The sequence below is a fragment of the Camelus ferus genome, chromosome 29 (genome assembly GCF_009834535.1).
Source record: "Camelus ferus isolate YT-003-E chromosome 29, BCGSAC_Cfer_1.0, whole genome shotgun sequence".
Taxonomy (NCBI): domain Eukaryota; kingdom Metazoa; phylum Chordata; class Mammalia; order Artiodactyla; family Camelidae; genus Camelus; species Camelus ferus.
The window spans coordinates 19207521-19225692 of NC_045724.1; the positions used below are offsets into that span (position 1 = coordinate 19207521).

The following is an 18172-nucleotide window of genomic DNA, read 5'->3' on the forward strand; positions in this document are numbered from 1 at the left end:
TATGCTAGATAAATGGTTTCTGAACAGTGGCACCAAATGGCAGGATAATTTTAGACTTTTAAAGATGACGAGGGTATCTGTCCATTCATAATAGCACCTGTTATTTTCATTGTGCTTTTCCTCAAAGGGCTCCACACACTTTGAAAAAGTGATCTCATTTCTCTTTCCAAAATCTCAGTGAGGCAAGTGCTTTACAACATTATGGATTGACACAGTAAAAACCTTCCTCTTGTCATTCCTCACTGCTGTCCTTTGAAATATCTGGGGGCTCCATTTTGTGAGCTGACTAATGAAGTATAGTTGTACTTGTAGTGTACAATGATGTAGGAAAAAAGATGGTTTATTCACAGAAAGGTTCTATGATATTTGTAAACAGACATAGGAAGGGACTGAGATAGGTCTGTGAGGCTGCTGTTTATGGTATTCTCTTAAAAAAATAAAGAACTAAAGATGCTGATAATTTCCTTGCCAACTCTGCACCTCTTAGAGAACATTGCCCCTTCTCATAGAATTGGATCCCTAGTCCCTGCTGAGTGGTAGTGGGGGTTTGTGATTCCAGATTTCTAGTCAGTCAGCTGAACGTGGTTGAGCATCTGACCCAGCTTGGTCCATTAGATACTTGCTCCAGGAATTTGCAATTGGGACATAGCAAAAACTGGAAATAGGACAGGAACCAAGATAATTTCCTTCCTCCCACCTCTATCTACCTTTCTGGGGCTATGGGAAACTTTGTTTCCCTCTCTGAGAAGCTCTAAGTTGGTTTAAAAAGGAAGACTTAATGGAAAACAACCTAAGTATCTATCAACAGATAAATGATTACATCATGGCATGGCTATGCCATGGAAAACTATACAATAGTGTGAAAAGAATGAAATTTTTATGAACTGATTATTTCTTAGAATGATCTCCAAGATACGTTAAGAGACTAATGCAAAGCACAAGACAGGAGTGATAGTACACCACCACTTACATACTAATTAAGGAAAACTATAACACATACTTAGACCGTTTATATTTGATATGTTAGGGCATAAGTCTATCATTTTATTATTTGTTTTCTGTTTGTTTCCTTTCTTTCTTGTTTCTCCATTTCCCTTTTCTTGTCTTTCTGGGGGTTATTTGAACCCTTTTAAGGATTCCATCTTGATTTACTTGTGGTTTTTTGGAGTGTATTACTTGCTGTAGTCTTTTTAATGTTGGGTACATATGTGTGTGTATGGATACATACATATATATAATTTATCACAGTCTACCAATATCAGTGTTTTACCAATTTGAGTGAAGAGCAGAAACTTTTCTCCCATTTAGTTCCCATTATCCTCTTCACTTTTAAATATCATTGTCTTGAGTATCAGATAGTGTTACAATTTTTAGACCAATCATCCTATATAATTTAGAAGACTCATGAGGAGATTGATAGTCAATTGTGTTTACCCATATTTCTTCTTTCTTTGTTGTTCTTTCTTCCTGTCAGATGACCCAAGATTCCTTCATGATTTCCCTTCTTTTGAAGAACATTGTTTAACCATTCTTTGAGTAGATCTGTTGGTGATTAATTCTTTTGGTTTTCCTTCATCTGAGAATGTCTCTCTTTCCCCTTAATTCCTAAAGTATAGTTTCACCAGATATAGCATTCACAGTTCTTTTCTTTTAGCACTTGAGGAATGTTGTATCACTTGTTTCTGGCCACTATTATTTCAGGTGAGAAATCTGCTGTCATTTGAGTTACTGTCTGCATATAGGTATTGTGTTGTTTCTCTGCTTTTAAAAAAAATTATTGAATGCAGTCAATTTCTGGTGTATAGCACAGTGTCCTAGTCATGCATATACGTACATATATTCATTTTCATTTTTTTTATTAAAGGTTATTACAAGATATTGAACATAGTTCCCTGTGCTATACAGAAGAAACTTTTTAAAATCTATTTTTATATATAGTGGCTAACATTTGTAAATTTCAAACTCCCAAATTTATCCCTTCCCACCCCCTTTTCCTGGTAACTTTTAAAATAATTTCTTTTTCTTTAGTTTTCAGAGGTTTCATTATGATGTGTCTTGACATAGATTTATTGAGATTTATACTATTTGGGATTCACTCAGCTTCTTGATCTGTAGGTTTGTATGTTTTGCCAAATTTGGGGAATTTTCAGTCACTATTTCTTCGAATACTCATTCAGTCCCACTCTTTCTCCTCCCCTTCTAGGACACCAGCCTAACATTTATAATGTTAGGTCTCTTGTTAGGGCCTCACAGTTTCCTGTAACTGTTTGTTTTCAGTTTACTTTCTCTCTGTTATTCAGTTTGGGTAAATTCTGTTGATCTATCCTCAGCTTCACTGATTCTGTCTTCTGTTATCTCTGCTCTACCACTGAGCTCATCCAGTTAGTTGTGTTATTTCTGTTATTTTTTTCAGTTTTGTAATTTCCATTTGGTTCTTTTTCAATAACTTCTATTTTTTGGCTGAAATTTCTATTTTTTCCACTTGGTTCAAGAGAATTTGTAATTCCTTGTTGAATCTTTTTTATGATAGTTACTTTAAAATCCTTAGGTGATTCTAATATCTTTTTCATCTCAATATGGGAGTCAGATGATTATGTTTTCTTATGCAAGTTGTGATTTCCTTCATTCTTTGTATACAATGAGTGGTTTTAATTTGGACATTTTGGCTGTTATTTAGGAGACTCTGGGTCCTATTTAATTTTTTTACTGTAACAGTCAGTCACTCTGGATTGAGCATGCAAGTCCTAGCCTACTTTTGTGGGCTGTGGTTCCAATGACAATCTAATTTTCAGAGCCTCTGTGGTGCTATTTTGGTCTGCTTGGTTTGTCTCCTGCCTCTTGGGCCCCACAGGTGCTTGATGGTACTAGCTGAGGAAGTGAAAAGAAGCCTCCCCAGGCTGGACGGCCTGGTGCCTTTAGGTGAGGGAAGGGGATCTCCAGGCTTCAGGAATAAAAACACTTCCTGAGCTGGATGTTTGTTGTGGCAAAATCCCCCTTGTTAATTTCCTCTGTAAAGTGGGGTCTCTGGGTGCAAGAGGGGAGTCTGAGGCTGGTAGGAAAGCCTTCTGGCTGGTTATTGTTACGGGGACATTGAGTTGGTACTCTTTGATGTTTCTGCTGGGATTGACTAGATTTGTTGGTAGGACTCCTGTTCAGTTTGGAGGAAGAATAAGACTATCTGGCTGCCTTCTTTTGCTAGAGTGGGTGTCAGGAAAGGCCAGGCCTGGATTACCTTTTCTTGGGTAGGGAGTCAAAAGGTGCCTTGTCACTGCACTGTTCCTTTGGCCCTGTGATCCCTACCAGTTTACCTCTTCTGCCTTTCAGGTTCTCTTTTTTTGTCTCTTATGTTATTTCCAAGGCTTTTAGTCATGCTTAGCAGGGAGGAGCTGGGAGACAGAAGCCTATACCGTCTTGCCCAGACCAAAAGGTCTCTATATATTCTTACATAGGCATAAGATCTCTCTAGAAGGGTACACAAGGAATTGCTTTCCCTGCGGAGGGAACCTGGGGAATGTGAGGTAGGAGGAGACTTTTTTCTCTACCTGTTTATGCATTCTCATTTTAATCAGGTGAATATATTATCAATTCCAAAATAAAATAAAATATAAAAAAAGAAATTATGTATTCTCATTTAATCAGGTGAATATATTATCTGTTCTAAAATAAAATATAAAAAAAGAAAGAAGTCTTCTAGCTTAGCCTTGTTTTCAAGAGCACAACCAAGGATTACAACAGAGGTTAAGCAGCATATGGATTCAACAGTTGGTAATTTTATTAAACTTCACTGACTTTTAATTTCACTATATTGTCACTGCTTTGATCCAGATCCCTGAATGTAAGAATAATATCCTCAGTGGATTTTCAGCCTGCTCATACATTTTGAATAACTTGCAGAATACCAATGTGTAATTTAGTTAGAAGTAGATGCTTTTGGCAGCATACTAGTACCCTAATCAGCTGAAAAAACAATATTTGTATGACATTAAAACAAAATTAATAGGAAGACACTGATTACATGAAAAGACTTTAGGTTGTAATTATTAAACCTGCAAACAACTCAGCATAATTAGTGCCTTAATTAGGATATGACCTGAAATTTTAGCTTACAAAATAAATAATGGCAATTAGAAGTCACATTTGTAAAGTAAAGTGGTCTTTAGAACTTATAATGTAGTTAGATATCACTTTTTTCTCATTTAGGGGAGCATCTTTGTGGGTGTTAAACTTACAATGCAGTTACTTTGATTCCCAGTCCCACCCCCAGCACAGTGTCTCAGCTCAAAACCTTAAAAGTCAAGTTTAGTGACCCAAGAACGTCTACCCACAGGGGGTTGAACAGTTCCCAGGCACACTCCTGATTAGCTCTAGGGAACAATGAAACAGCAAAGACATTTTCTTCTTTAGCACCTTAAGTGAAATATAAACTGGAAGACTGATATTGACTTTGATCAAAATCTGTCATTTTCACAGAACTATTTGGATCCAAATAGCAGTTTTTACCACTGTCATTTATTCTTCAATACATGCTTCTTGAAGGCATTTCAGGTTTCACAGTTTACCACACAGTGAAGGTTCCAATCCAAAGCCAAAGAATTTTCCATTAGTAGGTAAAAGTGGAGAATTCAATAAATATTGATGGACTAGTAGTGATTTGGGAAAAAATTAATCTGGAGTCCTACGTTCATTCCTCATGTCAAAATAAACTCCAAATGGATCAAAGATTTAATATAAAAGCAAAATCATAGATGTACTAGAAGATAAGGGTTAATATTTTTATAATATTGTAATCAGGAGAGGCTTTTTAACCACAACAGGTAAAACAAAAGCCATAAAGGAAATGACTACCAAATTTGCTTACTTAAAAATGCTAAACTTCCATAGAGCAAAAACAAAAAAAATCCCAAACAGAAGTAAGTTTTAAAACCTAATTCAAGGCCACATCAAGAGGTAACTGATTAAAATTAAAACCTGTCAATTGTATTTTAATTCATTTTTCTTCTAGAGGCACAGCTTTATTCCTCAATAAATAAGGAAATAATTGGAAATATGCATCATTATTTATGTACAAAGATATTAAGTATAGAGAAAGTTAAAAGAATATACATGCTAAAAAATAGCTCATAAAGTAATTCAGTTACAGAATAGCCACAGGCTGCAGGCATTAAAAATCACAATTTTAAATAGCACCAAAATATTTTCATGCTAGGATTCTTGTTAAAAAGAAAGCTAGTTAGAAAAAACAGGTAAATCCAATTTGAGTTTAAAATCTCTTATCTAGGCAAAAATAAAAGATTAGAAGAAAAATGTTAATGATAAATGTCACTAAAGGTAGAATTATAGATAAATGTTTTTGTCTTCATTTTTAGTAATTTCCAAATTTTCAACAATAAGTAAATTTTTTTTTTACTTGCACTTTTAAAAAATTCCTTGGAACTTTAAAGGAAAAAGTATTTCAATTTTTCTCCCAAACAGCTAACTTACAACTAGATCAGATATGGAAGATCAAAACTGAAGACCTGAAAAGCATAGTGCACAAAACAGCAATTGCAAAAAAATCCCCTTTTTATTTTTATTTTTTTTAATCTCTCTGCCAGATTTGGTGAAGCTATCTCATGTGGGTTAAATCACAACTCCTGGTCATTCGAAGTCTTTCTGTCTCTCTAACAGTGCAGGCCAGGAACATAGATAGCCCTTTCCTAAGGCCCAGCATCACAAGAGAGTTCTTTCATAAATTCAGTGTCATGCCTGTCCATTTCCAACTGCCTATGGTGTAGCGCAGGGAATGGAACATGAGTTCCAAAACTCTGATTATTGGCTCTTAGCAGGAAGCTTATGTCTTCAATTAGAGGCACTTGCCAATCACAAAATAACTATCACTGGTAGTACAGGAAATGTCATCACTGAACTCCCTCTGTACCTGTAGGTTTTCTTAATTTCTTCATTTGATGCTCCCTTGTGCAGACCAAGGATTTCATATAGAGCTTCTCCAGATGTTGACATAGTCCGCTGTCTTTGGTTAGGTATGTTACATGCCATTTTCTCAAGCTGCAAAAACAAAGGGGGAAGTAGTGTAAAGGTTATGCATACTGGATCTCACTTTCTAAAGGGGAAGATAGTTTATTTCTGACCTTTTGTAAAATAACAGCCTGAAGTACATCTTTGTGCCAGCTGCAAAAGGAAGGGAGAAAAAGGGTTAGGAGAACCAAAACTAGAGCTTCGAATCAGATTGTTAAAGGCTACAGGCAGCCATACAAATGGAATATGGCTTTGTCCACATGGCTAAATAGAAGCAAAATGTTATCTAAATATCCACGTAACTCAGAATTGTTAAAAATCAGTCCTCACAGGTCAGGCAAATGTAGATATTCTTTCCCATAATTTGCATAACTCCTTTTGTGGATGTTTTCCAAATTTAGCCAGCAATGGAGATAATCATCTATTTTACTTTGACTCTGTTGATCTAGCCATTGTTAGAGTTTAAAAACAAAATAAAACAATGCCGCCCCCCAACTTTTTGTAAGTATCAAGAAAAAAAATCCTGGTTTCATCTGGCAGCCTGGTTAGAACTTCTCTGTAGTTGTGGGATATCAGAGTCCCCCCACAGTGCTCAGGAGTTCTCCACCTGAGATAGCTCCTTTCCCTGTGTCTAGACAGAAAGGACTGTACTATCCCATGTCCCAGGGAGCCATCTTCCTGCTGTGCTCTGGCTCTAGTGGGGAAGCACAGAGAAACAAGCACACCTGGGGGCATTCCTGCATCCATCACCTACCCTCTCCAGCCTTAATAAGCCTGCATCATAAGGGTATCTTACAGATTTAGAAATAATGCATATAATATACCCAGGACACAGTAACTTCAAAGATCTATTTTTATTAAAGTAGGCACAGTGTGTAATTCAGAGAGGATAGTATAGTCAGACCCTCTAAGTTGGAATATTGGCCATATCATGACCAGCTGGATGGACCTTCCCTATCTATAAATTGGAAACAAAAATGTCCCTAAACTCATGAAGTTGTTGTAAGAATTAAATGAGTTAATACATTAAAAAACAAAAACACCAACGTTCATAGCAGCATTATTCATTATTCATAAAAGCCAGAAAAAAGAAAATGTGGTATGTACATACAATGGAATATTACTCAGCCATAAAAAGAAGTGGAATTCTGACACATGCTATAATATGATGAACCTTGAAAATATTACCTAGGTGAAATAAGCTGGTCACAAAAGGACAAATATTATATATGGTTCCTCTTATATGAGTACCTTCAATAGACATACTCATAGAGACAGCAAGTAGAATAGAGATTACCAGAGGCTGGGAAGAGTGAGGAATGGGAGTTACTGCGTACAGAGTTTATTTGGGATGATGAAAATGTTCTGGAGGTGGTTAATTATCATTGTGATTGTACTTCATGTCATTAAACTGTACACTTAAAAATAGTTAAAATAGCAAACTTTGTTATATTTAATCTCAAAAACAAAACAACAGAAAAAACTCAAAACTATTTACATTACAAGAAGTTTCCTGAAAATTATTTTCCATCTCTTGGCTTTTGCGCAGCCAGTGCTATAAAAGGGAATGAATGTAAATGAATGAATATACCAAAGCTCAGGAGATGGCATCAGTGCTGTGGAAATATTCATGTTCAATACAAGGAATCCTGGTGACAACAGTAGCAGCAGCAGAACCAAATGGGCACATCCCAGTGGCAGGTGGCCTTGGTTGGAGCCAACCTCCCAGATCTGCTCCCACCAGACTGATGACTTAACCAACACAGGCAAGAGCAGAGCCTGCTAGATGTCACCTGGTGGGTTAGGGCAGTCTTAGAGACCCTGAGACCCCAAGACCACAGTGTGGTACAGTGAATGCTTGTGTTCCTAAGTAATTCAATTAAGAACAATGTGAAGAACTTCAAAATGTTTTTGTAAGCCTTTAGCTTCTTGAGGGGAGAAAAAGGAGCCAGTACTGAAGAAAGTCAGACCCCAGGCAAAAATCCTATAGCCCTGAAGGCATTGAGGACAAAACTGACTCACCGGAGGACGACAGCACAAGGACAAAGCCTCGTCTTGTGACATGCTGCTTGTCCCCTCTTCAATGAAAGTGGAGCTTCTGGAGACTAGAGGGGCCCTAGTCCCAAATTCCTCATTCACACAAGGACCAGAGGAGGAGGAATCCTAATTTTGCCTGCCATGAAGCAAAATCTAGCAGATGTCCATACATACTGGCAGCCACTCAGTAAATCGTAGCACTTATTTTCATTACTGTTCTAGCTTACCTTTTTCATCCTCCCATCACAATTTCCCTGGCAAGTAAGCAATTCAACACCTGGGGCTGGGTCATTCATCCTTGTGTTCCAGTCCTGCAGCTCAGCCCTATCTTGGAACCACAACCTGGCTGACTATTCAGAGTTAAAGGGAAAATTGCCTGAGTAACTGACACCCTCTCTATTTCCTTTCCTGTCCCTTCTCTCCCACTGCCACCACACACATATATGCTCAGGATATTGATACTCTCCCCTGCACTTCCACCTAATTGTTCCCAGTAAGGGAGGCAATCTGGCAGGCAGGCTTCTCACAAGTAATGCTAAATGCCATGAATGAATGGGATTTAGAAAGTAGGGATTTCTCTGTGTGGCTTGGTGGACAAGGAATAAGTCCACTATCATCATGCTTGTCTCAGATTTTTAGATCTTGCTGGGAAGCAAGATCCCAAAGTCACTAAGAATATATCAACATAATGATTCAAATCCTAGGACCCTCGAACATAGAGTTAGAGATAATCTAAGTCAATTTAACAGATGCCTCTAGGGGCATTCTGGCTAGAGATCGTTGCAGTAAACAACTTTGCTGTTAGCCTACTAACTCTCTTTTCCCCTTCTTCTGTGTTGCAACATATTACTTTTCCTGAGACCTGCCTCAGTCTTACCTGATCTCAGTTGAGTAGACCTGGAGTGGTACCTTACCCAAGCCAAGTCAACCAGAGTCCTTCCCTAGGATTTTTTTTTTTCTTTTCTTTTCTTTTTTTTTTTTTTTAGTGTAGAACAATCTCTCAGGTAGTGAAACCTGTAAAATGTAAAATTTGGATAGTTGGCCGGCCTAAAACAAGAGAGATTGAAACAGACCTGCAGAAATCGGGCAGAGGGAGGAGATGGAGAGAGAGCCTCAGTGGGGTTCAGCCCCCTGGTTCCAGTTGTTTCTGAGTGCACTTGCAACTCATCCCCTCCCACAGTTTGTCAATCAGCCCTTCCTTGGAGTAAGCCAATAAAATTCCTCCCTATACACAAATGCACACACATTGTTTCCTTTTGAGCATGTTTTAGCTAGATTTTGGTCACTGTTTTCCAACACGCTTTAGTGTCATGTACCTCAATTAAACACCAATAGTGGTTCCCTGAGCACCTCCAAGCCAGGATAATCCATTGTGGATTTTTCTTATATCACTGCACCTACTCTTCCTTTAAATTGAAACTGGTTTCTAGGTACTTGGGAATAAATAATTCAGGGAAATAATAACGATATGTATATACTAAGATACTCAAACCAAACAGATTCAGATGTGTGGTGTAGACATTACTAGTATGGATAAAAGAAGCAGTGATAAATCTGGGTCAAGATGTTTCATAAAGAAAGTTTGTGGAGAGCTATTCAAGAGAACAAGAAGAAATAAAAGTATGGCAAATAGCTATCTTTGCTTTATTTATTTTTCTCTATATTCAGCATTCAAAAGAAACAGTTACAATTTGAGGGAATGAAATATATTCACTCTTCATCATCTATCTCATAAAATAAGAGAGATGTTATGGCACCCATAAATCAACAGATTGTCCTAAAATCAATTTCAACAAGTGTACAGTCTCCCAGTTTTGACTGGTACATTTTTTTCCCCCAAGATTGCCTCCTAAAGTTATTCCAGGTGTGGAACAAGATGGGGGGGGGGTTACTTGGAGGCTACCCCCAGAGCCTTCCAGAGACTACACCTGGAAACAGCCTGGAATTCTTCCTTCCCTGCTTCACAGCCATCCCTTTACATACTCCTCAGTGGAAAAAAGAAGACAGATGCCATCTCTTAAAAGAGTTTCATACATAGAAACTCACACCCGAGAAGACATGGTAACTGGCTATTATTTTAGTTTATGTAGTTTTTCAAATCATCTCTCTATTTAGAAATCTAATCACACTGTAATCTATTCTTCTAAGTAAAATGTAGTAGCTGACTTGCTTTATGTTGTGGGTTGAGTAATATTCAGAATGGGTTGTTACAGAGAGTTTGGAATTTGTTTATTTTCCATTTCACCTTATTTGCCCTATTGCCAAAAGATCAAAATATTTCCTTTTAGACAACAACATCAATGTCTCTTAATTAAGATACAAAAAAAAAAACCCATTTACATCAATATTAGAACACAAGAAAAAGATAGTTGGTCAATAATAGTTGGTCAATGTAGTTAGTAGTTGGTGACTCTACAAACTGAAACATAAAGGAACCCAGAGACCACAAGACTGCTTTCTGAGCATAAAGCAACAACCTATTTTTCTGTGTCCTTGGTGAGCTAGAAATCAGACTCTTCATGTATTATTAATGCAGATGCCATTTAGCTTCAAATTCAATAGAGTAATACATTGAAACCATTAGTTGTTTTAATGTGTGAAGATAAAATTATGCCCTGAGAACATACTAACTGCAGAGCTATAGTCAAAAATCCCCTAAAACGCTCCTTAAACTTAAATAATGGAGTCATACCCTTATTTAATTCCTTATTTAAAATATAATTTTTACGAATTCTTTCTCTGTTGCCTTTTGAATGCTAATATTCCTATGCAAAATTCAAGTCTTTATTATTTATTCATAGCCCCTCATCTATACTGTCCAATGGGGGAAAATGTTGTCATGCAAAGTTATTAAATAATTTAATTTTGATCATTCAGTACATGATACTTAATCTTCTGAAATTAAATTACTTTCTAGCTGCTTTACAATCCATTAATTTACTTTCTTAAAGCCTTGACCACTAGTCACTACCAAGTCACATACAGCTCAGCTGTCTCCTGATAAAGATATAATTGACAGAAGGTTTAACACTCCTATGATGATGAACATCCAATTCAAAATAAACACGTATTTCAAAGGTTCTAATTCCAGGAGTCCTACAAATGCTGTTTTAAATTGTTCATGTTGACGTGAAATGTTTCCTTCAAAGCAAAAGAAGCTTCATCTCTGTTATGTGAATTCTGAAAAATGGAAATAATCAAACTATGCCTTTTTTGGCCTGGTCCCTTCATGACTGAGAATATGAATGTGAGTGGGGAAGATTAGATCACTCAACAGCAAACACTTTTGACAGCGTGATTAAGGAAACCAACATGTGTTACCATTTTATTATTACTTCTGTAATTCCTCTATAGAAATCTGTTTATTGGAGCAAAATTTCCTTATTCAAAGAGCATTGTATCTTAAAGCTTAACACACATCCAAAATGCTAGCCCTATGTTTTCCCATCTAAATACTAACCAGGCCCGACCCTGCGTAGCTTCCGAGATCAGAGAAGATCGGGCACATTCAGGGTGGTATGGCCATAGACAAACCCTATATTTAAAATGATAATTCTCTCTAGTATGATTACAATTTGCTACTGAAAAATAATTATCTCCTGATTGCACTGATACTTATATCAATAGAAACCTGAAGACAAGGCAACTTAGAAATGTTAAAATAACCCACAGTACCTGTTCCTATAACTTCGATTCTGTGTTCTCAATCAGAGACAACTTGCTGTTTTCAACTGGTCTGGAAACAGATGTGCAAAAAATAGAGACAGGCAACAACAAAAGGAGCTGTTCCATACCTGTTCCACTGTTTCAAAGCAAATGGCTATGCTTTTCCATCCTTCCCGTGCGAGGTTAAGTGGGTCAATGGTGTCAAGTTACTTTTCATTTGTTATTCTATCAGCTAATTGGTTATCCCTCTGGAAAACATAACAAAGAGAGAATAAAACATGCATGACCGTAAAGGTTGCCATTACAAGTCATCCAGTGATACCAAAATACATGCTACATCTAATTAGATCATTAGTCAGCTGGTGCTTGGCTCAACCAAACACTGCTATGGAACTGCCTCCAGGTTTCCACCACAGCTTTCAGTTAAGAAAATGTGCTATCTCCTGACATGCAAAGTGTGTTCTTTTATTTATTTTTTATTGAGATATAACTGATATATTACGTTAGTCTCAGGTGTACAATGTGATGATTCAGTATTTGCATATATTGTTGAAAGATCACCACAGTGTCTAGTTAAATAGTCTAGTCCATCATCATTCAGTTATAATTTTTTCTTGTTATGAAAACTTTAAAGATCTATTCTCTTAGCAATTTTGAAATATGCAATACAGTATTATTAACTATAGTCATCATGCTGTACATTACATCTTCATGACTTTTATTTTATAGTTAGAAGCTTGTACCTTTTGACCACCTTCACCCATTTTACCCACCCTTCACCAGTACCACCACTGGCCCCCTGCCCCACTCCCTTTCCCACTTATGGCAGCCACCAATCTGTTCTCTGTATCTGTGTGCTCAGGATTTTTTAAAATTCCACATGTGAGTAAGATTATACAGTATTTGTCTTTGACTTATTTCACTTAGCGTGATACCCTTAAGGTCAATCCATGGCAAAATCTCCTTTTTCATGGCTAAATGATATTCCATTATATATATATACACCATGTTTTCTTTATTCATTCATCCATTGATACACACTTACGTTGTTTCCATAACTTGGCTATTGTAAAAAAAAAAATGCTGCAATGAACATGGGGGTGCAGGTATCTTTTCAGATAAATATTTTTGTTTTCTTCAGATAAATACCCAGAAGTGAAATTGCTGGAACTATTGTTAGTTTTTTGAGGAATCTCTGTACTGCTTTCCATAGTGGCTACACCAATTTACATTCTTATCAACAGTGCACATCTCCACATCCTTGCCAATATTTGTTTTTGTAGACTTTTTGATGATAGCCATTTGGACAGATGTGAGGTACTATCTATCTCATTGTGGTTGCAACTTGGATTTCCCTGATCAATAGTGATGTTGAGTGCCTTTTCATGTACCTGTTGGCCTTCTGTGTGTCTTCTTTGGAGAAATATCTATTCAGATCCTCTGCCCATTTTTAAATTGGATTGTTTGCTTTTTCGCTATTGAGTTGTATGAATTCTTTATATATTTTAGATATTTAACCCATTGTCAGATATATGATTTGCAAATATTTTCTTCCATCTGGTAATTTGCCTTTTCATTTTGTTAATGGTATCCTTTGCTGTGAACGAGTTTTTAGTTTGATGTATTCTCACTTGTTTATTTTTGCTTTAGTTTCTTTTGCTTTTGATGTCAAATCCAAAATATCACCAGTGTCAAGGATCTTACCGCCTATGTTTTCTTCTAGGAGTTTTATGGTATCAGATCTTAAATTCAAGTTTTTAATCCATTTTGAATTGATTTTTGAGTATAGTGTAAGATGTAGAGTAGAACCCTATAGAAAAAAATCTTAAATCAAATGAGACAGGTATTAGTCCTGAATTTTGCAAAATGAGATCTGGCTCCTGAAGTTGAAGGTAGAGTTTAAGTTTCTGTTTAGCATGACAGGTAGCAAAGCCTAGCACTACTTTGTGTGAACACTTCAGAGCACTCTCACCTCTAGATGGCATTGTTTTGTTGATACAAAGACTATTTCTCATAGATCCTGACTTTCAGCCAGAGTTTAGGAAGCAGCTCATCATCATGCAAAGAAATGGAATAGTGGTGGGAGGAACTAAAGACATTTAGAACTAAATACACAAGTTCCAGCATCACTTCAGTTTAAGGACAATGTCCTTTGATGAAATGAAAATAATTGCTATATTAATATGGTGAGATTATGAGTGACATTTTTTAAAATTGCAGTTTATGTTTCAGATTCAGTTTAATAAATATTTTTGTAAAATCCATTATTTTCGCACAATTGACCTCACTTCTTAAATCACTACTTTTTAACTTTTTATATGGAATAAACCATGAGTTTATAATTTTTTAAGTATTGCAAAACTCTTAGGTGAAGTAGAACTATAGCTATGATTCAAAGAGAAAACAGAGTTTTTTATTCATCTAGTCATTCAACGGTTAGTTACCTACTAGATCCAGGGATTGAGCTAAATGCTAGGAGTATCCTGGTAAACAAAACCAAATACAGACTCTGGGTCTGTGTTACAGTGTTACAGCTTACCAACAGAGACAGATATTAATCAGATGATCACTCAACATAAGTATAAAAGTGAAACTGGACAGATGATACAAGACCATGTAAATCAGTGGATCAGGGGAAGATCAAAGAAAGCTTCCCTGAACAAAAATAATCAAGCAAAGATCTGAAAAGAACTAGATTAAGGGGTTGTTTATAGAAGCAAATATATTCTAGGTAGGTAGAAGGGCATGCCCAATGGCCCTGGGCACTTAAATGGAAGAAATAAAAGATTCATTCTTATGTGTACTCTAATACATAGGATGTCAGCACATGCCTATACATACATGGCTTCTAATATATAATCTAAAGATATAGCCAGAGATTAATGGAATCATATTCCACTTAAATAGATGAGGCTTTCTAGAAGTGGTGAACTTCAAATGATGTTTGTAAAAGGAAATAACTCATAGTAAACACATAAATTACTCCTTGATGCAAAATGCACTACATGTACTGTAAAAGCATTGTCAATGGAATTGTTGAAATTTGAAGAGGAGAACTTAGAAAATTTTCCAAGATTGAACCAAAGTGGGCTTTTTGTGAGTTAGAAAATCGGAGAAGTGTGTGTGTGTGCGCGCGTGTGTGTTGGGGGTGGGGGTTACATGCTAATTTTCCCTGTGTATTCTATTTATGGGGTCTTCACTGTTCCCTTAGGTGCTCCTAAAGACCTTTTATATACCTCTCTCAATTACTACATAGGGTTTGGATATTATAATAAATGACTAATACATTGGAACAGAATTTGCAACAGATACTAGATGAATTTGAATGTCAATCAAAATAATCAGACAATCATAACATTAGTATACATACTACTGAATGTAAACTTCCTATCTCAGCAGATGCAAACACCACCCATTTTGAACATGTGATGTGCAAGGGCACATAATCCCAACAAATCAATCCTAATCTAAACAACCCAATGCAGTGAACAAAGGCATTATTATTGCTATCATTGTTACTATTTTTACTACCCTTTATATTGTTTATATTATTGTTGTTGTTGTTATTATTATTATATATGTAATTCAGGCCACCACTTTGTAAATTTCAAAGATAGGACTCATCTGAGTAAGCTACATTCTGTTGAGTAAATTTAGGAAGGAAAAAGAAAAGTGATTGCTTTGATTGTATAAAATGAAGAGGCTGTTGGCCAGCACTCCAGTGGCATCTCAGACAAAATTACAGAACAAGTCTGACAATTCTCCTGTAAAAATTAAGTGTTTGTGTTTCAGAAAAGCAAACTGGTTACTTTCTATTATGTTTCATAGTTTTCCAAAGTTAAAAAAAAAAGTCCCTTTTAAAAAGATGTTACAAAGGGTATGAAATTTTAGTGTGCCTAAATCTATAAATATGAAGAAAGCATAGAATCATAGAAAGCTGAGGGACAGTAACCACAAATCAAAAACCTATAATAGATACACAAAACCTAGAGAGAAAGGAACACAAGTATACCACTAAAGAAAATTATCAAACCACAAGAGAAGAAACTAAAAGAAGAAAAGAACAGAGAAGAACTGCAAAAACAACCAGAAAACAAGTAGCAAAATGGCAATAACTACATACCTATCACTAGTCACTTTAAATGTCAAGGGATTAAATGCTCCAATCAAAAAACACAGGGTGGCTCATCAGAAAAGGAAAAAAAACAGGACCTATCTTATAAGAGACTCATTTTAGAAATAAAGACACACAGACTGAAAGTGAGTAAATGGAAAGAGAGATTTCATGCAAATGGAAATGACAAGAGAGCAGAGCTAGCAATACTTACATCAGAAAAAACAAACTTTAAAACAAAGTCTATAACAAAAGAAAGAGCATTATATAATGATAAAAGGATCAATACAAGGAGAGAATATAACACTTGTTAACATATATGCACTGAAAGCAGAAGCACCTAAATATATAAAGCAAATATTAACAGACATAAAGGGGGAAACTGATAATAACACAGTAATAGTAGGCATCCAAATTGGAAGGGAAGAAGTAAAACTGTCACTATTTGCAGATGACATGATATTATATCTAGAAAACCCTGAAGTCTCCACAAAAAAAAAAAAAACTATTAGAACTAATAAATGAATTAGTAAAATGGCAAGATACCAGGTTGATATATATAATCTGTTGCTTTTCTGTATATTAATAATGAACTATCAGAAAGAGAAAGCAAGAAAACAATCCCATTTAAAATCACATCAAAAAGAATAGAATATGTAGGAATAAACTTAACTAAGGAGATAAAAGACTTGATGACTATAAAACATTGATGAAGGAAATTAAAGATGATAAAAAGAAATGTGTCTCCTTTAATAAAAATAGTTCTTTGAAGTTACTATGTCCTGGGTACATTATATGCATCATTTGTAAATCCTTAAGAAATGGGAAGATATCTCGTGTTCTTGGATTGCAAGAATTCATATTGTTAAGCTGGCTATACTACCTAAAGCAATCTACAGATATAATACAATCTCTATCAAAATACCCATGACATTTTTCACAAGAAGTAAAACAGATAGTTCTAAGATTTAAATGGAACCACAAATGACCCCAGATTGCCAAAGCAATCTCAATAAAAAAGGACAAAGCTGGAGTTAATCACACTCCCTGACTTCAGACTATACTACAAAGCTACAGTAAGCAAAACAGTATGGTACTGACACAAAAACATATAGGTCAATGGAACAGAATGGAGAGTCCATAAATAAATCCACACACTTATGGTCAATTAATCTACAACAAAGGAGGCAAGAAGATACAATGGAGAAAAGAGTCCCTTCAATAAGTGGTGCTGGGAAAACTTAACACTACATGTAAAAGAATGAAGTTAGAACATTTTCTTACACCATAGACAAAAATAAACTAAAAATGAATTAAAGACCTAAATGTAAATCCTGAAACCATGAAACTCCTAGAATAGAACATAAGCAGAACACCCTGACATAAAGCAATATTTTTTGGATCTTTCTCCTAAGGCAAAAGAAACAAAAGCAAAAATAAACAAGTGGGACCTAATTAAACTTAAAAGCTTTTGCACAGCAAAGGAAATCACCAACAAAATGAACAACAAACTACAGAATGTGAGAAAATATTTGCAAATGATGTGACTATAAGAGGTTAATATTCCAAAATATATAAACAGCTCATACAACTCAATATCAAAAAATAATCTAATTTAAAAATGAACAGAAGAAATGAACAAACATTTTTCCAAAGAAGATATACAAATGGCCAACAGACACTTGAAAAAACTGCTGAGCATCACTGATTAGCAGAGAAATGCAAATCAAAACCATGATGAGATATCACCTCACACCTGTCCAAATGGCTATCATCAAAAATTCTACAAATAACAAATTTTGGCAAGGATGTGGAGAAAAGGGAACCCTAGTACACAGTTGGTGGGAAGGTAAATTGGTGCAGCCACTGTGGAAGCAGTACAAACATTCCTCAAAAAACTAAAACTAGAACTATCATGTGATCCAGCAATTCCACTGCTAGGTACTTATCCAGAAAAGATGAAAATGTGTGTATCATAAAGATACATACATCTCAGTGTTCATAGCAGCATTATTTATAATAGCTAGTACATGGAAGCAACCTGTGTCCATCAATAGATGAATGGATAAAGAAGATGTAGTGTAGATATACAATGAAATATTACTTAGTCGTAAAAAAGGATGAAATTCTGCCATTTGCAACAACGTGGATGGTTCTAGAGGATATTATACGTAGTGAAGTAAGTCAGACAAGGAAAGACAAATACTCTTACACTTGTATGTGGAATCTAAAAAATAAAACGAATGAATATAACAAAAGAGAAACGGACACAGTATAGAGAACAAACTAGTGGTTACCTGTGCACAGAGGGAGGGACAAAATAGGGGATTAAGAGAGAAA

At 35.8% G+C, this 18172-nt stretch overlaps 1 protein-coding gene and 1 long non-coding RNA gene across 4 annotated transcripts in view; one reads left to right on the plus strand and one right to left on the minus strand.

Annotated features, from left to right (window-relative positions):
* Positions 1 to 18172, plus strand: part of LOC116660452 — a 109418-nt gene that overhangs the window by 45484 nt on the left and 45762 nt on the right. The window lies entirely within an intron of this gene.
* DNAJC5B (DnaJ heat shock protein family (Hsp40) member C5 beta) overlaps positions 1 to 18172 on the minus strand; it is a 77516-nt gene that overhangs the window by 39302 nt on the left and 20042 nt on the right. For both annotated transcript variants that reach the window (XM_006193753.2, XM_006193752.2), the window contains 2 exons: positions 11847 to 11966; positions 5918 to 6045 (listed from right to left, as the gene is read on the minus strand). In XM_006193753.2, coding sequence (XP_006193815.1) covers positions 5918 to 6036 — 119 coding nt within the window. In that variant the 5' untranslated portion in view covers positions 6037 to 6045; positions 11847 to 11966. The remainder of the gene's footprint in view (positions 1 to 5917; positions 6046 to 11846; positions 11967 to 18172) is intronic.